This window comes from Giraffa tippelskirchi, chromosome 4, assembly GCF_054371585.1.
Source record: "Giraffa tippelskirchi isolate mGirTip1 chromosome 4, T2T-mGirTip1v1.2.pri, whole genome shotgun sequence".
NCBI classification, from domain to species: Eukaryota; Metazoa; Chordata; class Mammalia; order Artiodactyla; family Giraffidae; genus Giraffa; species Giraffa tippelskirchi.
In genome coordinates this window covers 13,165,072-13,187,298 of record NC_137278.1, presented here as the reverse complement: position 1 = coordinate 13,187,298, position 22,227 = coordinate 13,165,072, and the positions used below count along the sequence as shown (strand labels likewise).

The 22,227-nt window shown below is 40.6% G+C and overlaps 2 protein-coding genes across 2 annotated transcripts; both read right to left on the bottom strand.

The window, feature by feature from the left end:
- Positions 1-8,769: 8,769 nt before the first annotated feature.
- LOC145547390 (olfactory receptor 1L8-like) lies at positions 8,770-9,711 on the bottom strand. The gene has a single exon (XM_081596855.1). It carries the CDS (start codon positions 9,697-9,699, stop codon positions 8,770-8,772), a length of 930 nt encoding a protein of 309 aa, XP_081452981.1. The 5' UTR covers positions 9,700-9,711.
- Positions 9,712-18,894: 9,183 nt separating this feature from the next.
- On the bottom strand, positions 18,895-19,839 carry LOC145547203 (olfactory receptor 1L8-like). Its single transcript, XM_081596132.1, has one exon. The coding sequence runs from the start codon at positions 19,837-19,839 to the stop codon at positions 18,895-18,897; it is 945 nt and encodes a 314-aa protein (XP_081452258.1).
- Positions 19,840-22,227: the final 2,388 nt, after the last annotated feature.

Below are 22,227 nucleotides of genomic sequence, written 5' to 3'. Positions count from 1 at the left end.
ATGCTGCTTCTGCCAGCTCCAGATCTCAGAAGGCAGAGATGCTCTAACTCAAGTGGGAGGACTCTCCTGATCGTGGAAGCCCAGCCAGCTTCTCATGAGTCTGAGATCTGCTCTGCTGGTCTCTGGGGCATTTGTTAGGCTGAAGGAGTCATGATGTGAGGACCTCTCAGGGGAGTTTGTCCTGGGATCTCTGTAGGCAGAGAGCAGAATGGAAATCACAGCCAGCACTGCTGACTCCAAGGGGACAGGGGACCCCTGAGGCTTCCTGTTAAGATGTTGGCACTAATCTCAGAGTTTCTGAACCTCAGTGCATAATCTCAAGGCTATGCTCTAGTTTCTCCAACTATGGGCTATCACGAGTGGACAAATATTTTTGTGGGTGAATACATTTATTTTGGGGGATTCAGATATGGACCAAGGTATAGTCTAGATCTGGCAGGTCATAAGTCAATATGGGAACACTGTACTTTTCAAGGGATTCAGTTGAGGGAGATCAATCGTGTGTATGTGCTTGCCAGTGTCTGGGGAGGCATGTGAATTAGACTTTTTCTGTGTGGGATTAAGTTAATATTAATGTATTTTTAATGCACAGGGCCAGGCAAAATTTATTGTCATATTTAGCAAAGGAGATTTGGAAAAAAATGTGTGTATTTCAGAGTTTATGTGGTACACATACAAAATAGAATATTAGCCAGAAAAAATGAAATCTTGCCTCTTTCAACAACATGAATGGACTTAGAGCAGTGTTTTGAGGTTAAGTTCTTTCTTCAAATTTTTTAAATTGAGGTATGGTTGATATACAATATTATGTAAGTTTGAGTATTCAACATAGTGAATCACAATTTTTAAAGGTTATACTCCATTTATAGTTATATAATAACTATACCACAGGATGCAATACTACACAATTGCACTCATCTCACACGCTAGTAAAGTAATGCTAAAAATTCTCCAAGCCAGGCTTCAGCAATATGTGAACTGTGAAATTCCAGATGTTTAAGCTGGTTTTAGAAAAGGCAGAGGAACCAGAGATCAAATTGCCAACATCCGCTGGATCATCGAAAAAGCAAGACAGTTCCAGAAAAACATCTGTTTCTGCTTTATTGACTATGCTAAAGCCTTTGACTGTGTGGATCACAATAAACTGTGGAAAATTCTTAAAGAGATGGGAATACCAGACCTCCTGACTTGTCTCTTGAGAAACCTGTATGACTGTATGCAAATCAGGAAGCAACAGTTAGAACTGGACATGGAACAACAGACTGGTTCCAAAAAGGAAAAGGAGTACATCAAGGCTGTATATTGTCACCCTGCTTATTTAACTTATATGCAGAGTACATCATGAGAAATGTTGGGCTGGAAGAAACACAAGCTGGAATCAAGATTGCCGGGAGAAATATCAATAACCTCTGATATGCAGATGACACCACCCTTATGGCAGAAAGCGAAGAACTAAAGAGCCTCTTGATGAAAGTGAAAGAGGAGAGTGAAAAAGTTGGCTTAAAGTTCAACGTTCAGAAAACTAAGATCATGGCATCTGGTCCCGTCACTTTATGGGAAATAGATGGGGAAACAGTGGAAACAGTGTCAGACTTTATTTTTTTGGGCTCCAAAATCACTGCAGATGGTGATTGCAGCCATGAAATTAAAAGACGCTTACTCCTTGGAAGGAAAGTTATGACCAGCCTAGATAGTATATTTAAAAGCAGAGACATTACTTTGACAACAAAGGTCCTTCTAGTCAAAGCTATGGTTTTTCCAGTAGTCATGTGTGGGTGTGAGAGTTAGACTGTGAAGAAAGCTGAGTGCAGAAGAATTGATGGTTTTGAACTGTGGTGCTGGAGAAGACTCTTGAGAGTCCCTTGGACTGCAAGAAGATCCAACCAGTCCATCCTAAAGGAGATCAATCCTGGGTGTTCATTGGAAGGACTGACGTTGAAGCTGAAACTCCAATACTTTGGCCACCTCATTCAAAGAGTTGACTCATTGGAAAAGACCCTAATGCTGGGAAGGATTGGGAGCAGGAGGAGAAGGGGATGACAGAGGATGAAATGGCTGGATGGCATCACTGACTCGATGGACATGGGTTTGGGTAGACTCTGGGAGTTAGTAATGGACAGGGAGGCCTGGCGTGCTGCGATTCATGGGGTCTCAAAGAGTTGGACACGACTGAGTGACTGAACTGAACTGATATTATATAAATTATATATAAAATATATTAATATTTTATGTTAATATTTATATAAAATATATAATATATAATATTTTATAACATATGTAATATAATTGTTCTGTGCTGAACAATATGTCCTTGTAGGTTATTTATTTTCTACATAGTGGTTTGTACCTCTTAATTCTCTACCCCTGTCTTGTCTCTTCCCTCTCTCTTTGTCTACTGCTAATCTATAGTTTGGTATATGTATCTATGAGTCTGTCTTTTTAAAATTTTCAGTAGTTTGTCTTTTAATAGACTACATATAAGTGATGTCATACAGTATTTGTCTCTGTTGTTGGTTTTTTTTTAGGGGAAATTGTTTCATTTAGTGTTTTGTTTTTATTCAATGAAAGAGTCTTTAAATTTTATAGTGCTTTACAACTTTTGAAAGTTTCACTTACACAATTTCATATAATCCCACAGTAACCGTTTTTAACAAGTTCCCTACCCCTATGTTTCCCCTCCCCTTCTCCTTCTCCCCATTGGTAACTACTACTTCTTTCTGTATAGCTGTGAGTCTGTAACCATTTGTCCCATATAAAGTTATTATAATATTATTGACTACATTTCTTAAGATGTGCATTACATCTCCACAGCTTATTTATTTATAACTGGAAGCTTGTATCTCTTAGTTCCCTTCAACTATACTCTCTCCCCTCCAAAGTCCATCCCCTTTGGCTACCACCTGTCTCTTCTCTGTATGTGTGAAACTGTTTTCATTTTGTTTTGCTTGTTTTTTTTTTTAGATTCCACATTAAAGTGAGGTCATATGATATTTTTCTTTCTCGGCGTGACTTCTTTCACTTAGCATCATACCCTCTAGGTTCATCCATGTTGTTGCAAATGGCACAATCTCATTTTTTCTGGCTGAGTAATATTCTATTTTGTATGCATACCACATCATTTTAAAATCTATTCATCTGCTGATGGATACTTAATTAGCTTTCATTCTTTCTCCATGGTAAAGAATGCTTCAGTGATTCTCTATGGTAAAGAATGCTTCCGTGAACGTTAAGGTGCACTTTTTTTTTTTTTCAATTAATGTGTCTGTTTTCCTCAGGTAAATGCTCAGAAGTGAAATTGCTGGATCACGTGGCAGTTCTATTTTTAACTCTTTGAGTTCCTTCCAGTATAATTTTCCACCCAACTTAAATCTGTTGTAGTTAAAAGACCAGTTAGATTCCAACATAGAGGGTGGAGGACAGCAGCATGTCTCTCTTGTATTCAGGTGTCTGCTTTAACCAAGGTGTCGTCCTGGTCACGGAAACATAAAGCAGCAGTTGCTTGCTGACAGTCACAGTATGTCCCTGTGGCAGGTAGCCTCTCTTAGTGCTAATATGTGACTAAAGTGATAATCCTAACTTACTATTGTCTAGGCAGGCCTTTAAGAAACTCATTGATATCTTCTCTCTAAATTGTATACAAAATGTCTCAGGAAATTATTATCGTTTGACTTTGGCCCAATTCTTCGTCTCTTGGAAAAATGAACCCTGGAACATCTTGTATTGGCCATGACTCAGCACTGCACGTGAGAGAGGCAGTTAAGAACGTTACACTCTTGCTTTGAGGTAGTTTTGTAGGAAAGGATTATTGATTCCCTTTCCTGCCTTTATTTTTCATTAGGTGATCTCACTTCAGCTGTCTTAGTTCTTTCACTTTTTCCGATTACTACCTGTCCTAAAACTAAGATCATGGCATCCGGTCCCATCACTTCATGGCAAATAGATGGGGAAACAATGGAAACAGTGAGAGACTTTAATTTTGGAGGCTCCAAAATTACTGAAGATGGTGACTGCAAGCATGAAATTAAAAGACACTTGCTCCTTGAAAGAAAAACTATGACCAACCTAGACAGCATATTAAAAAGCAGAGGCATTACTTTGCCGACAAAGGTCCATCTAGTCAAAGCTATGGTTTTCCCAGTAGTCATGTGTGGATGTGGTAGTTGGACTATAAAGAAAGCTGAGCACCAAAGAATTGATGCTTTTGAACTATGGTGTTGGAGAAGACTCTTGACAGTCCCTTGGACTGCAAGGAGATCAAACCAGTCAATCCTAAAGGAAATCAGTCCTGAATATACATTGGAAGGACTGATGCTGAAGCTGAAATTCCAATATTTTGGCCACCTGATGCAAACAACTGACTCATTGGAAAAGACTCTGATGCTGGGAAAGATTGAAGGCAGGAGGAGAAAGGGACGACAGAGGATGAGATGGTTGGATGGCATCACTGACTCGATGGACATGAGTTTGAGCAAACTCTGGGAGTAGGTGATGGACAGGGAAGCCTGGCATGCTGCAGTCTGTGGGGTCACAAGGAGTCAAACACGACTGAGCGACTGAACTGAACTGAGCCTATCCTAACCCAGACTGGACTTCTCTGGATAATCAGCTCTGGTTCAGCTCTGCTGCTACTGCTGCTGCTAAGTCGCTTCAGTCGTGTCCAACTCTGTGCGGCCCCAGAGATGGCAGCCCACCAGGCTCCACCGTACCTGGGATTCTCCAGGCAAGAATACTGGAGTGGGTTGCCATTTCCTTCTCCAGTGCATGAAAGGGAAAAGTGAAAGTGAAGTTGCTCAATCGTGTCCAACTCTTAGCTTCCCCATGAACTGTAGCCTACCAGGCTCCTCCGTCCATGGGATTTTCCAGGCAAGAGTACTGGAGTGGGGTGCCATTGCCTTCTGCGGTTCAGCTCTACTGCCTTCTATAGGCATGCAGAAAGATGAGGCTCTCCAGAGCTGCTTCTTTTGTTCATTTGTAGAAAGAAGTGCAGCACCAGTGGCTCAGATGGTAAAGAATCAGCCTGCAATGCAAGAAACCAGAGTTTGATCCCCAGGCTGAGGAGATCCCCTGGAGAAGGGAATGGCTACCCACTCCAGTATTTTTGCCTGGAGAATCCCATCGACAAAAGAACCTGGCGGGCTAAAGTCCATGGGGTCGCAAAGACTTGGACTCAGTGATTTCAAACCAGAAGATCAGAAAGAAGTAGAAAGACAAAGATGGGATTATCTCTAAATAGAAGGAGTGAGGCATTATCTGTGGTCAGTCTTAATTTGGCCCAGCTAGAGGAAGTTATGCTCCAGAACATTTTTCCTTTAGAAATATGCACAGTCAAAGTTTGTTGTTCTTGTTTAGTTGCTAAGTCATGTCTGACTCTTGGAGACCCCATGGACTATAGCACACCAGGCTCCTCTGTTCTTCACTATCTCCTGGAGTTTGCTCAGATTCATGTCCATCGAGTCAGTGATGCTAACTATCTCATCCTCTGCTGACCACTTCTCTTGCCCTCAATCCTTCCCAGCATCAGGGCCTTTTTCAATGAGTCAGCTCTTCACATCAGGTAGCCAAAGTATTGGAGCTTCAGCTTCAGCATCAGTCCTTCAGGGTTGATTTCTTTTAGGATTGACTGGTTTGATCTCCTTGCTGTCCAAGGGACTCTCAAGAGTCTTCTCCAGCACCACAGTTCAAAAGCATCAATTCTTTGGTGTTCAGCCTTCTTTATAGTCCAACTTTCACATCAAAATGTGACTGCTGGAAAAACCATAGCTTTGACTATACAGATCTTTGTAGGCAAACAGGTTGGAATTTAAATAGAATTCTCAGCAGTACTGTCTCCTTTGGTATGGACATGTAAATATTACCCTTAATTTAAATCAATTAGATTCCCAAGACAAAGAGTAAACTGGTGAAAGTGTTAGTTGCTCAGTTGTGTCCGACTCTTTTCAACCCCATGGAACTGTAGCCCACCAGGCTTCTCTGTCCATGAAATTCTCCAAACAAGAATACTGGAGTGGGTTGTCATGCCCTTCTCCTGGGATCTTCCCAGGATCGAGCCTGGGTCTTCTGCATTGCAGGTAGATTCTTTACTGTCTGAGTCACCACACGAGACAAAGAGAAAATTGGTGAGTTGAAGTAAATTTTGTGAGGTGAAGGGTAGCATTACCCTTGACCCTCTCCTTCCCTTGTATTCAGATGAAGCACACACTTGGCTGGTATTAATCTTTATTGTTCACCAGTGATGAATCATCCCCAAAGCCTTTGCTTATTATCTCCAGGTTCCCAGCTTTTTTTAAAAAAAAATTGATGCATAATTTTTATTTAGTAAAACGACAAATCTTAAGTGTACAGCTATTTACTGATGACTTGGTCATCTATTTCTTGTTGATGACCATTTAATTTGTGTTTAGTTTTTCCTAATGTAAAATATTATGAATATTTTTGAGTTTTTAACAAACATAAAGTACTTTTATGTTTATAAGAATTTCCATACTGCTTTCCAAAGTGATTGTATAATTTTATATTACCAGTCACTGCCTCTAGGTCATGAAGTTATGGTAATTTTTAAATTTTTACTTAAAAATTTTTTGTGTTATGTTTCTATACTAAAAAAAGTTGAAGTTTCTAGAATAAATATTAAATTATATATTTTAAACATATAGTTGTAGAAGGAGATGGAGGAAAGACTGGTTTCAACATTCCCATTGTGGATGGATAATTTCTTGGTTCTTGTTCTTTCTGGTCATTAGCAATTTTTAATTGTTTGGAAAAATGAGGAAACTGAAAAGAAAGAAAGCCATAGCAATTTAATAAAGGAGGAATGGAAAAACAAGAGAAGAGAAGTGAAAACTTAAGTTTTAAACAGGAGAAAAATTTTGAAAGAGAAAAATGAGGAATTATGAAAATCTTCAAATTGAAAATCAGCTAAAATGTACTTTCTCCTTCTCCTCCTCCTCCTTCTCTCCTTTCTTCCTTTCCCTTTTCAAATGTTTACAAAGGCATCCAAGAGCTACGAATTAGGAAATTATTTTTAGTGATATACTGAAATGTGAAGGATACTGGTGGATAAGTCTTGAAAAGAGAGCAATTTGTTCAGGAAGTATCTGTGGGAAAAGAATTAGTTTAAAGCATCTCATTTGGAAGATTCAGTGTGATGACTCTTCACAGGAAAGAGGAGAAATAGGGAGGGAAAGTGTCTTGATTAAGCAGAGGCAGAGTCAACTGATGAACCATCATCACTGGATGCAATTGCCCATAATGCCTCTTCTCACACTGGTTGAAAAAGCTAAACATAGGCAAAACACTCTCTGACATAAATCACAGCAGGATCCTCTATGACCCACCTCCCAGAGTAATGGAAATAAAAACAAAAATAAACAAATGAGACCTAATTAAACTTAAAAGCTTTTGCACAATGAAGGACACTATAAGCAAAATGAAAAGACAGCCTTCAGAATGGGAGAAAATAATAACAAATGAAGCAATTGACAAAGAATTAATCTCAAAAATGTATAAGCAGCTCCTGCAGCTCAACTGCAGAGAAATAAACGACCAATCAAAAAATGGGCCAAAGAACTAAACAGACATTTATCCAAAGAAGGCATACAGATGGCTAACAAACACATGAAAAGATGCTCAACATCACTCATTATCAGAGAAATGCAAATCAAAATCACAATGAGGTACCATCTCACACCAGTCAGAATGGCTGCTATCAAAAAGTCTACAAACAATAAACGCTGGAGAGGGTGTGGAGAAAAAGGAACCCTCTTACACTGTTGATGGGAATGCAAACTAGTACAGCCACTATGGAGAACAGTGTGAAGATTCCTTTAAAAACTGGAAATAGAGCTGCCATATGACCCAGGAATCCCACTGCTGGGCACACACACCGAGGAAACCAGAATTGAGACAGACACATATACCTCAATGTTCATCACAGCACTGTTTACAATACTTAGGACGTGGAAGCAGCCTAGATGTCCATCCGCAGATGAATGGATAAGAAAGCTGTGGTACATATGCACAATGGAATATTTCTCAGCTATTAAAAAGAATGCATTTGAATCAGTTCTAACGAGGTGGATGAAACTGGAGCCTATTATACAGAATGAAGTAAGTCAGAAAGAAAAACCCCAGTACAGTGTATTAATGCATATATATGGAATTTAGAAAGATGATAACGATGACCCTATATGCAAGACAGCAAAAGAGACACAGATGTAAAGAACAGACTTTTGGACTCTGTGGGAGAAGGCGAGGGTGGGATGATTTGAGAAAATAGCATTGAAACATGTATATTACCATATGTGAAATAGATCGCCAGCCCAGGTTTGATGCATGAGACAGGGCGCTCAGGGCCAGTGCACTGGGACGACCCTGAGGGATGGGATAGGGAGGGAGGTGGGACATGGGGGACACATGTACATCCATGGCTGATTCATGTCAATGTATGGTAAAAACCACGGCTGCTGCTGCTGCTAAGTCGCTTCAGTTGTGTCCGACTCTGTGTGACCCCATAGACAGCAGTCCACCAGGATCTGCCATCCCTGGGATTCTCCAGGCAAGAACATTGGAGTGGGTTGCCATTTCCTTCTCCAGGTAAAAAACCACTACAATATTGTAATTAGCCTCCAATTAAAATATATAAATTAATTTACAAAAAAAAAAAAGAAAAAAAAAGCTAACCTCCAAGAGCTTGCTTGTTTACCAAGAATCGGCAGAAACCAGATTCACGTGGAGCAGAATCCACATGTGTGATCCTCAAGAGGATGCTGCCTATGGTTTCCTTCTACCCAACAGCTTTCTCAGGCCCTGTTTTAGGTCTTTGTTTCTCAGGCTGTAGATAAAAGGATTGAAGGTGGAAGTTAAAACTGTGTAGACAATTGTTGCCATGTGGTCCCTGACAGTGTAGGTGGACACAGGCTGTAAATAGACATAGAAGATGCTTCCATAAAAGAGTGTTACCACAGTGAGGTGAGACCCACACGTGGAGAAGGCTTTGCGTTTCCCAGCAGCTGAGGGAATTTTGAGAACCGCAAGGAGGATTTGTATATAAGAAAAAGTAATGCATAGAAAGGGAGTCACCAGAAAAACAGATCCTTCTATCATCATCACGATTTCATTGACAAATGTGGAGGAGCAGGATAATTTCACCAGAGGGCTAAAGTCACAGAGGAAGTGGTGGATAACATTGGAATCACAGAAAGTGACCCGATTCAGCAGAAGCGTGTGTAGGAGTGAGTGGAGGTGAGGCAGTGAGCAGGAGAAGGCCACCAGCAGGACACAGCGGTGGTGGCTCATGATGGTGACATAATGGAAGGGATCACAGATGGCCACATAGCGGTCAAAGGCCATGACTACTAGAAGCCAACTGTCAGTGTTGCCCAAGGCATATGTAAAATACATCTGGGTCAGACATCCAGCATAGGAGATGGTCTTATGTAACAGGAAGTTCACCAGCATCCTGGGGACAATGGTTGTTGTGAAGCAAATGTCAATGGAAGACAGGAAGCTCAAGAAGAAATACATGGGGGTTTGGAGCTGGGGGTCAGAGCGGATGGCCATGATGATGAGCAGGTTCCCTGTTATGGTGACCAGGTATATGATGAGGAAGAGGACGAAGAGTGGCTTCTGGTCCTCAGGCTGGGAGGAGAGTCCCAGGAGGATGAACTCAGAGACACTGCTGGTTTGGTTGAGTCTTTCCATTGACTTGCATCTAGTTATACACAAGAAGGTTTGCTATTTGTCATGTTCCAATTCTATAGCCCAAATCGTGAGAACCCAGCAAGTCTTTGTTCCCTCTATTTGGTCACTATTAGCAGCTGTGCTGGGAAAGCTTGTCCAGCTTATGGTCATTGATGTGGTCCTCCTTTCCCAAATCCATGGGCATCATAAGTGCCTTATATTGCAAGCTGGAGAGACAGAGGAAGAGTTTTTAAGGGAAATTGCCAGAGGTGGTCCTCTCTGATTCAAGTTCCTTAGTTCCTATTTTGGGAAAAATCCTATTTCTTTACTGGGAACATAGCAATAAAACTGAGAAATCTTTGCCTTTGTGTAGTTTATGTAGTACTTTGAGAGATAGATCATCAGCAAACAAATATGTAATATAATATCAGGTAGGGATAAATTTTGTTAACCAAATAGAGCAACATAAGAGAATGGAGCTGACTGGGGAGTGGAGGTGGAGGTATTTTAGATAGGGAAGTCAGAGGGCCCTCATTTTATATTAAAGCAAATTCTGTTGCATAATTCTAAAGTTTTTCTTTGCACTGTTTTGGATAGAGTAAGAGCATTTGTGAAAATAACCAACAGAGCAAATCTAGGAGGAATGGTGAATGTAGTTCAACAGTATTTTTTCCTCCTCTTGGCAGAGAATGAGAGGTTTGAGAGGGCAACAGGCAGGAAGGCCAGGGGTCTCCAAAGGGAGGAAATAGGCTGCAAGTGTCAGACATTTTATCTCTCTTAAGAGGCAGGAGGAAACAAACTAGCAATATTTTTTCCCTTCTCTATACAAATTTAAAAGAGGTTTCTCTTAAAATACTGTGTTGCCATGACACCTGGTTTCACCTGAAGCTAACTATTCTCAAACTTTGAGTTAACCAATGCATTTTTCTTATGCAAATGTTTGTCTGAAGCTATGTTAATGTACTGTGCATTTACCCCAAACTCGGTCTTCCGCCTAAGGGCTCAGAACCTACTTGACAAACCAGTATGTTATACGCAGACATTGTTCCCCTAATCTATGTAAATGAAACTATTTGCATGATCTGCCTTTCTGCAAAATTCAAGTCAATCCTTTTATGACCCGGGATGTCCGGTGCCCAGATTATTCCAAAATACTTCTTATGGATGAGGGGCTTGGTGCCATTCTGAGTTTAAGACATTCCTTTCTTTCATTAACAAACTTCTAGTGACTATATAACATCCAGCTGAAGACTAGCGGGGGGGTACTCTTTCTGCCCCCTTCTGGTGCCTATGTCAGAAGCTTTCTCTATCTCCTTTATACTTTAATAAAACTTTATCACACAAAAGCTCTGAGCGATCCAGCCTCGTCTCTGGCCCCGGATTGAATTCTTCTCCTCCAGAGGCCAGGAATCCCGGAAGTCTTTCTGTGGTTCAGCAACAACCTTTCATCTTCATCCTTAGCTCATGGGATGCTATCATCACCAGTCTGTGCAAGTTGTACATAATTTTTCCTTTCTTTAATTCCGCTGTCCTAAATCTCATGCATACATAATGGGCATCCTTTGTTGATTATTCATGTTTAAAAAATTCCTCTTTCATATGTTTATTCAAAAAACATATGAGAAACATGTTTATATACATTTTTTTCCAATCATATCTAGTTGTCCAGCAATGGATATTGAAAAAGCCTGTTTCTTGGTACTGTAAAAAACTAGGTACTAAGAGATCTTACACCAGCAAAGTGCTTTAAATAAAATTTTTTAGAGTCAGTGTGTCCACCCATGCCTTGTGAATAGACATATTCCGTAGAGATTTTCAAGCATTTTGAGACATTGGTTATATATTTTTGGTTACTGTAAAAAATCTCTACAATACATACTTACATTATCCCTCACAGTCAAATTGTCAGGCTAATTTCAGGTTTTTACAAAATTTTATGAAAGAAATGTTTGTTTAGGCACTTAGCTTTGAGTGAAATCAGTAATGATCACTTAAAGCTCAATGCCTAACAAATATTTCTTCCATAAAATCTTGTAAAAACCTGAATACGTCCTGATGGCTCAGTGGGTTATGAACGCTCCTGCAATGCAGGAGACACAGGAGACGCGGGTTCGATCTGTAGTTTGGAAGATCCCCTGGAGAAGTAAATGGCAACCCACTCCAGCATTCTTGCCTGAAAAATCCCATGGGCAGAGCCACTTGGGGGGCTACAGTCCAAAGTATGCAGAGTCAACACGACTAAGCGACTAAGTGAGCAAATGAAGTGAATATTGTTATTAACCAATATGGAAAGTTTTTTAGATGTCGTGCTTATGCTAAACATCTCACTAAACCCCACAATAAAGAATTTGGAGATGTGTGTTGTTATCAGGTGCCTGAGTTTTTTGGAGATGAAGCAATTTGCCCGAGGTCACTAAGGAAGTGAATAGCTATCAGGATTTGAACCTCACTCTGATTTCAGACTCACTCTAAGTGTATGCTCTCAAGCATTGTGCTAAATCTCTTCTAGTTTTGGTATATTAATTTGCTATCGCAATCAGGCAAGGTTCTGTTTTCTCATTTTGATAATTTCCTACATGAATTACCCTTCTATTCCCCTTAACTGACAATGTTTCTTCTCCCGTATTTACTTGCAAGAGAGGTGACTTATCTTTCTGTGTTGTAGAAATGGCAGAATATGAATATTTGATTATCCATGATTAACTGGCCATAATTAGGCAGAAATAATTGGGCATGCATGACTGGGATGTGTCTGGTATGTGGAGCTGTGGCCCTGTAGTGGATACTGCCCTGGGTTGAAGACAAAAAGTAGGGGTTTGTTTTGTCCTGCATCACTTGCTCACAAGTTGGTGCCTGATGTTTTGTGAATAATGAGGGAGACACCTTGTTTTTGTCTGTAAAGCAGTTTATCACGCACAAATCAATGTTAAAAAAACGAGTCATTTGTGAAAGGGCTGCTTGGGGAATGTTCAGTACGACAATTAGTGGAGATTTGGTGAATGAATGGGGTTGAATGCTCCAGGTTGTAAATCTGAGGAACACTCAGGCTGATGACTAGAAAAAAGGAGGAAGGTTTTGGGTTTGAGAATCAGGAAGAACATTCTAAAAGCACAGGGTGAGTGAATGAGGCCGGGGATACAATAGTTTTTGTCTTTATTCTGCTTATGTTCTCTGCTTCCGTTAAAACATGTGGTGGTCTGCCTGGTGGTCTTCTCTGGTGGTCCAGTGACTGAGACTCCATGCTGCCAACGCAGGGGGCTTGGGTTCGATCATTGGTCAAGGAACTAGATCCCACACGACACAATTAAGAATTCATATGCCTCAACTAGGAGTCTGCATGCTGCCACTAAGACCCGGTGCAGCCAACATTTTAAAAAATGTGGTATAGCTAGCCTAGAGGTCCAAGTGGATGGAGTTAAAACCAAATGGCATATGGAAATTTTACTTGGACCTTATGACTTCTCAATCCATGAGATATTTGAAGGTATCTGGGAGGAAAGAGTAAGGTACCAAACTGGATTGGAGTAGCCAAGTGCGTGGCCAGTTTCCTGAAACTCACCTCCATGTCCAGATGCTTTCCTTTCCTTCCCAGCTCCTCCAGAAGCTGATCTGCACCACTTCTGCTCATCAGGTCAAGTCTGCTTCTCACACAAAGCTCAGCTTCCTCATGTACTTCTGGGCTGATTGAAGAGGAGAGAAGCTGGGATGGAGAAGGAGCTGATATACTACTCCAAAGGGATAACATGTTTTCCTTCCCTGACCTCAACCCCTACTTCTTCCCTAACACCTGGTCCCTAGCTCACTGCTGCTTCTCCCAGCTCCAGATCACAGAAGGCAGAGATGCTCTGACTCAAGTGGGAGGACCCTCCTGATTGAGGAAGCCCAGCCAGCTTCTCATGAGTCTGAGATCTGTTCTACTGGCCTCTGGGGCACTTGTTAGGCTGAGGTAGTTGAGGTGTGATGACTTCTCCGGGTAGTTGGTCCCCAGAGAGGGAGTAGAGAGTAGGCAGAGAAAGCAGAATGGGAATCACAGTCAGCACTGCTGATTCCATGGGGACAGGGGGACCACTGAGGCTTCCTATTTAGATGTTAGGACTAATCTCAGAGCTTCCAAACCTCACTGTGACATCTCAAGGGCATGCTTCAGTTTCCTCTACTATGGATTATCAAGAGTGGACAAATATTTATGTGGGTGAATACTTTTATTTTTGGAGACTCAGATGTGGACCAAGGTGTATTCTAGGTGTTGGGAGGTCATAAGTCAATGTGAAAAAGCTGCAGTTTTCAGAGGATTCCGTGGGGGTAGATCAATGGTGTGTACATGCTTTCCACTGTCTGTCTGCATGTGGATTAAATATTTTACTAGATGGGATTAGGTTAACATTAATGTATATTTAAAGGGCAGGTTCCAGCAAAAGCTGCTATCACATTTAGCCAAGGAGCTTTGGAAAAAATGTTATGTATTTCATAGTTTAGACTAAGAGCAGTGTTTTGAAGTTAAGTGTTGGGGAAAGGAGATATTTACTAGAATATTGGCCTTGTCCCTTAGTATTTGCTTTTAATAAGCTTCTTAGCCTCTATGAGCTTCAGGTTCTTCAGCTGAAAAATTAGTGTAACAATTCTGGCACCAAAACAAGAAATGAAATTTCCTTTTGAGTTCTATACTGAGAATATTGTATATTACAGTGAATAATATCTACAACAATAAAACACATTCTGCTACCACCCTCAGAGTACCACTGCCTCACACAGAACATGTATTTATTGAAGAATGATCACTACAGTAATGTCAATTAACACATCCATACGCTTACATGGTTACAACTTATTGACTTGTTTTGGTGAGAACTTTCATATCTGCTCATTCAGAAATTAAAAAAATTTTTTTTCAAATCGATGTATGGTTGATGTACAATATTATATAAGTTTGAGTATCCAACACAGTGATTCATAATTTTTAAAGTCATATTCCATTTATAGTTACTATAAAATATTGGGTATATTCCATGTGCTGAACAATATGTCCTTGTAGGTTACTTATTTTCTGCATAGTGGTTGGTAACTCTTAATTCTCTACCCCTATCTTGCCTCTTCCCTCCCCTCTTCCCTACTGCTAACCTATAGTTTGTTCCATGAATCTGTGTCTTTTTTTCAGTAGTCTGTTTTTTCAATAGTCCACATATAAGTATTATCAGACAGTACTTGTCTTTCTCTGTTTTATTTTTTTAAGGGGAAATTGTTTTATTTAGATCCTTGTTTTTATTCAATGAAAGATTCTTTAAATTATATAGTGCTTTACAATTTTGAAGTTTCACTTACATGATTTCACATAATTCCATAATAACCCTTAAAAAAATCCCTATATTGCCCTTCCCCTCTTCCCTCTCACCACTGGTAGCCACTAGTTTGTTCTCTATATCTGTGAATCAGTAATCATCTGTCCTCATACAGAGTTATTACATTATTATTGACCATACTTCTTATGATATATATTGCCTCTCTGCAGCTTATTTATTTATAACTGGAAGCTTGTATCTCTTAATCCCCTTCCATTTTCCCCCTCCCCTCCAAATCCCCTCTGGTTATCACCCATTTGTTCTCTGTATTTATGAGTCTGTTTTCATTTTGTTTTGTTTTTTAGATTCCATATTAAAGTGATATCGTATGGTATTTTTCTTTCTCTGTGTGACTTATTTCACTTAGCATAATATCCTCGAGTTATCCATCTTGTTGCAAGTCGCAAGGTTTCATTTTTTATAGCTGAGTAATATTCCATTTTATATGCATGTTACTGAAAGGTATGTGGGGTTTGGCTGCTCACCTCTCAAAAGTCAACAGACAGACCAGGTTGGTGGGAAGGAAAGTTCGCTTTATTTCAGGTGCCGGCAACTGTGAGGGAGGGTGGCCAACATCTGTCCAAAGGCCGACTTCCACCCTGCCCCCAACAAGCAGGGGGTGAGAGCTTTTACAGACAGAGTGGCAAGGGGGTGGGGAGCGAGCTACATATAGAAACAGCGTAGTCATTTTCAAATTGGTCATCATTAGTCTGACCAGCATCATCCTGGTTGTTTTAGGTACAGTTAATCTTCAGTTTCAGGGTCCATATGTTCCCGTTTCTTTTCAGCCCATTCTCAGAATTGTGGCCCCTCATGTCCTGGGTGCAGTCTGGTCATCAAGTAGTTAACTTCTCCACGTGGTATTCTAGTATCTATAAGACAGCTGGCAGAATATGGCTCAGAATATTATCTACAGCCCTTGAGAAAGAACTAAAGGTCCTTGACTTTAGTTCATGCTTAATGACCACATTATTACTATTTGGTCTCCTTTGACTGTTTTTCTTTGTTTCTGCATTTCTTCTCTGATTCAACTTATTCTTTGATTAAACTTTTCCACAGACAAAAGGCAGGCAGAGGACATGGTGGTGGTGAGGATGGACACCGCCCAACAATAGCATCCTGCTCTGTTTCATGCACACCACATCTTTTTTTAAATCTATTCATCTACTGATGAGCACTTAGTTAGCTTTCATACCTTCTTTATTGTAAATAATGCTTCAGTGAACATCAGGGTGCATTTCTTTGGATTAGTGTTTTTGTTTTATTCAGGTAAATACCCAGAAGTGAAATTGCTGGATCATGTAGCAGTTCCATTTTTAACTTTTAAAATTCTTTCCAGTATTGTTTTCCATCCACATTCAAATTTGGTGTAGTTAAAAGACCAAATTAGATTCCAATGTGTCAGGCAGAGGAGAGTAATGTGTCTCTCTCATAGTTAAGTACTTGCTTTAACCAGGGTGTTATTCTGGTTACAGAAACATAAAGTAGCAGTTACTACCTTACAGTCACAGTATGTCACAGAGATTCAAAGGCAGGCATCCTCCTAGTGCTATAGCAAACATAACAACATGTGACTAAAGTGATAATCCCAATTTACTATTGTTTAGGCAGATCAATGGCACCCCACTCCAGTACTCTTGCCTGGAAATTCCCATGGACGGAGGAGCCTGGTAGGCTACAGTCCATGGGGTCGCTAAGAGTCGGACACGACTGAGTGACTTCACTTTCACTTTTCCCATTCATGCACTGGAGAAGGAAATGGCAACCCACTCCAGTGTTCTTGCCTGGAAAATCCCAGGGATGGCGGAGCCTGGTGGGCTGCCGTCTATGGGGTCGCACAGAGTCGGACACGACTGAAGCGACTTAGCAGCAGCTTAGCAGGCAGGTCTTTAAGGAACCCATTGATGTCGTCTCTCTAAATTGTACATAAATTGTATATAAAAGGTCTCAATGGCCATGAATTTGAGCAAACTCCAGGAAATAGTGAAAAACAGAGAAGCCTGGAGTGCTGCAGACCATGGGGTCTCAAAGAGTCAGACACAATTTAGCAACTGAACAACAACAAAATAAAAGGTCTCTGAAAATTGTTATAGTGTGGGTTTGGCCCAATCCTTCCTCTCATGGAAAAATTAATCCTGGAACATCTCTTGTACTGGCCATGACTCAGCACTACACATGAGATAAACAGTTAAGAACACTAAACTCTTGCTTTGAGGTAGTTTCTTAAGAAAGGAATATTGAATCTCTTTCCCGCCTTTATTTTTCATTAGGTGATCTCTCTTCAACTGCCTTAATTCTTCAACTTTTTCTGACTACTACCTGTCCTACCCCAAACTGGGCTTCTCTGGATAATCAGCTCTGGTTCAGCTCTACCACCGTCTATAGGCATGCAGCAAGATGAGACTCTCCAGAGCTGCTTCTTTCGTCCATTTCTGCTGAAGAATTGATGCTTTTCAACTGTGGTGCTGGAGAAGACTCTTCAGAGTCCCTTGGACAGCAAGGGATCAAACCAGTCAATCCTAAAGGAAATCAACACTGATTATTCATTGAAAGGACCGATACTGAAGCTGAAGCTCCAATACTTTGGCCAGCTGATGCAAAGACCTGACTCACTGGAAAAAACTGATGTTGGGAAAGATGGAGGGCAGGAGGAGAAAGGGGCGACAGAGGAAGAGAAGGTTGGATGGCATCATGTACTCAATGGACATGAGTTTGAGCAAACACCAGAAGACAGTGAAGGACAGGGAAGCCTGACATGCTGCAGGTCATGGGGTGGCAGAGTCGAACATGACTTAGCGACTGAACAGCAATTACCAAATAAGTCACTATATAATCTGTCTGCTACTTGGAGTTTGCACTATTTTTATTATGATGAGGTGGAAAAGTTTTCTGCTTTGAAGATCAGACTCCTGACTTTTTATGGGTGCACACTATTTTTTGAAACACAAATGTCTCCCATTCTCCATCTAATACAGCCCTTACACATAAAAACAATAATGCAATTAATCATAATTGATTTATTTCCTGTTCATAAGATCTTATCTTTTGGCCTATTTTTATATTAAAAACTGATATTCACTCAAATAAAATCTCTATACTCAACATACGGTTATGGTAATATTTCTGTGAGATTATTAAGACTTGAAGTTTCTAGAATAAGTATTAAATTATATATTTTAAAACATACTTTAGTGATAGATGGAGGGAGGAAAGGTTTCAGCATTTCCCCTGTGGAATGGATAATTTCTTGGTTCTTATTCTTTCTGGTCATTAGCAATTTTTAGTTGTTTGGTTAAAAAATGATGAAATTGAAAAGAAATAAAGTCATAGCAATATAATAAGGGAGGAATAGAAAAACGAAGAGGAGAAAAAGTGAAAACTTAAGTTTTAAATAAGGAAACATTTTTGAATGAGAAAAATAAGGAATTATAAAAATATTCAAAGTGAAAGTTAGCTGAAATGTACTCTTTCTCCTCCTCCTCTCCTTCCGTCTCCCCTTTCAAATGTTTGCAAAGGCATCCAACAGCTACAAATTAAGTAATTATTTTTAGCAATACACTGAAATGTGAAGGATTTTGGAGGATAAATCTTGAAATGAGAAATTTGTTCAGGAAATATCTGTGGGAAAAAGATTGGTTTAAAGCATCTCATCTGGAAGATGCAATATGATGAGTCTTCATAGCAAAGAGGAGAAACAGTGAGGAAGAAGATCATGATTTAAGCAGAAGCAAAGTCAAATAATGGGTCTTCATCAATGGATGTAATTGACCACAATGCCTATTCTCACGTGGGTTAAAAATGCTAACCTCCAAGAGCTTGCTTGTTCACCAAGAACCAGTAGAAACCAGATTCAAATGGGGAAGATTCCTTTGTGTGTTCATCAAGAGGGTGCTGCCTGGGGTTTCCTCCTGCCCACCAGCTTCCTCAGACCCTGTTTCAGGTCTTTGTTTCTTAGGCTGTAGATAAAAGGGTTGAGCATGGAGGACAGAACTGTGTAGACAATTGTTGCCACGTGGTCCCTGACAGTGTAGGTGGACACAGGCTGTAAATAGACGTAGAAGATGCTTCCATAAAAGAGTGTTACCACAGTAAGGTGAGACCCACACGTGGAGAAGGCTTTGTGTTTCCCAGCAGCTGAGGGAATTTTGAGAACCGCGATGAGGATTCGTATGTAAGAAAAAGCAATGCATAGAAAAGGAGTCACCAAAAAGGCAGATGCTTCTGTCATTAACACAATTTCATTGACAAATGTGGAGGAGCAGGATAATTTCATCAGAGGGCTGAGGTCACAGAGAAAATGATGGATAATATTGGAGTCACAGAAGGTGAGTTGATTCAGTAGAAGTGTGTGTAAGAGTGAGTGGAAGTGAGGCAGTGAGCAGGAGAAGGCCACCAGCAAGACACAGCGGTGGTGACTCATGGTGGTGACATAGTGGAAGGGATCACAGATGGCCACATAGCGGTCAAAGGCCATGACTACTAGAAGCCAACTGTCAGTGTTGCCCAAGGCATATATAAAATACATCTGGGTAAGGCACCCAGCATAGGAGATGGTCTTATGTGACAGGAAGTTCACCAGCATCCTGGGGACAATGGTTGTTGTAAAGCAAATGTCAGTGAAAGACAGAAAACTCAAAAAGAAATACATGGGAGTGTGCAGCTGGGGGTCAGAGCGGATGGCCAGGATGATGAGCAGGTTCCCTGTTATGGTGACCAGGTATATGATGAGAAAGAGGATGAAGAGTGGCTTCTGGTCCTCAGGCCGGGAGGAGAGCCCCAGGAGGATGAACTCAGAGACACTGCTGGTTTGGTTGAGTCTTTCCATTGACTTGGGTCTAAGTTATGTGCAAGCTGTTTTGTTATTTCACATGCTCCAATTCCATTGTCCAAATCAGGAGACCCCAACAAGTCTTTATTTCCTCTTTTGATTACCATTAGCAATTGTAATTTCCCAAAGAATCTGTCTGCAATGCAGGGGACCTGGTTTCAATCCCTGGGTTGGGAAAATTCCCTGGAGAAGGGAATTGTTACACACTCCAGTATTCTTGCCTGATGAATTCCATGGACAGAGGAGTCTGGCAGGCGACAGTCCATGGTGCCACTAACACTTTCACTTTCACAGCAGGTGTGCAGGGAAAGCTTGTCATCCTCATGATCCATGATGTGGTCTTAGCTTCCCAAATCCATGGGCATCATAAGGACCTTATATTGCAAGCTGTTGGGACAGAAGAGTTTTCCTTTAGAATCCATCAGAGTGGTCTTCTTTGATTCAAGTTGCTTAGTTCCTATTCTGGGAAAAACTCTGCTTCCCTAATGGGAACATAGCAAAAAAAAAACAACCAACCATTTGCTTTGTGTAGTTCATGTTGTATTTTGGGAGATAGATCATCGACAAACAGAATATGTAACATTATATCAGGTAAGGAGAAGTTTTGTTAACAAAATCGGGTATTATAAGACAATGGAGATGGCTGGGTGGTGTGGATGGTGAAACACAGAAGTCACAGAACCATCATTCCTTCTAAAGCACATTCAGTTGTTATCCTATTGGATTTAACTTTGCAAGTCTGGGAAACTGGTAAGGGTTTGCTGAAACAACCAGCAGGGCAAGTCTAAGAAGAATGGTGAAGCTAGGTCAACATTGTTTTATTTTCCTTGTTTGGGCACAGAATGGGAAGCTAATCCTCCTTACCTCATGGCATGATATCATTTTGCAAGATTTTATGGAAGGAATATTTGTTCATGCATCTAGTGATTTGAGTGTATCAGTAGTTAAAGCAAAAAATAACAACCAGTGTTTACAAATACAAATACATATTCCCTATGAAACCTATGCTAAGCATTTGACTAAATCCCATATGAGGAACTGTGAAGCATGCATTGTTTCAGGAAACTAAGGTTAACAGAGGTGAAGCGGTTTGTTCATGGTTACTAGGAGTTGAATAGCAATCAGGTATCGAACACCAAGCTTATGCTCTTAAGTGTTATGGTACCTCTCCTCTAGTTTTGGTATACTTATTGTCTATCACAATCAGGCACAGACACTGTTTTCCTCATTTTGACAGTTTCCTACATGAATTACCCTTCCACCTCCCTTAACTGACAATGTTTCTTCTTCCATGATCAGAATCCATCTTTGGAGTTGCAAAAGAGTAGCCTATCTTTCTGTGAAGTAGAGATGGAGGAAGTTGAAATTTTGAATCTCCATGATAAACTAGCCAAAATCAGGTGGAAAAATTTGTCTATGTGTGACCGCTGTGTGTGGAGTTGGGGTCCTGCAGTGGACAGTGCCCTGGACTGAAGTTGAACTGCGGGAGTTTAATTTGTCCTCCATCACCTGTTCACAAACTCATTCTTGATGTTTAATGAATAGCAACTGAGATACTATGTCTATAAAGCAGTGTATCACACACTGATCAATATTTGAAGATGAGGTATTTATGAAAGGACTGCCTGGGGAATGTGGAATACAAAAATTAGTGGAGAGTTAGTGAATTAATGGGATTGGGTGCTGCAGGTCACAGATGTGAAGAACACATAGGTTGATGACTAGAAAAAAGGAGGCAGGTTTTGGATCTGAGAATCAGGAAGAATAGTTCTAAAAGCACAGGGTGAGTGGATCAGGCTGTGAATACGATGGGTTTTCTTTTCTTTCCCTTCTACTGGTGGGGTTTTACTTCCAATAAAACAAATGGTATAAATGGGTTAGAGATCAAACCGGTTGAACTAAAGACCAAATGCCACATGGAATTTCTACTTGGACCTTATGATGTCTCAATCTGTGAGATATTTGAAAGTATCTGGGAGAAAAAAAAGCAAGGTACCAAACTGGATTGGAGTAGCCAAGTGGGTAGACAGCTTCTGAAGCTCACCTCTATGTCCAGATGCTTTTCTTTCTTTCTCAGCCTCTCCAGAAGCTGATGTGCACCATGTCCGTTCATCAGGTCGTGTCTGCTTCTCAGTCAAAGCTCAGCTTCCTCATGTGTCTCCCATGAAATTCAGGGCTGATTGACAAAGAGACAAGCAGGGATGGAGGAGAAGCTGATATACTACTCCAAAGGGGTAACACATTTTCCTTCCCTGACCTCAACCTACCCCACCTTCTTTCTTAATGCCTGGTCCCTAACTCACTGCTGCTCTCCCAGCTCCAGATCTCAGAAGGCAGAGAGGCTCTGACTCAAGTGGGAGGACTCTCTTGATTGTGGCAACATAG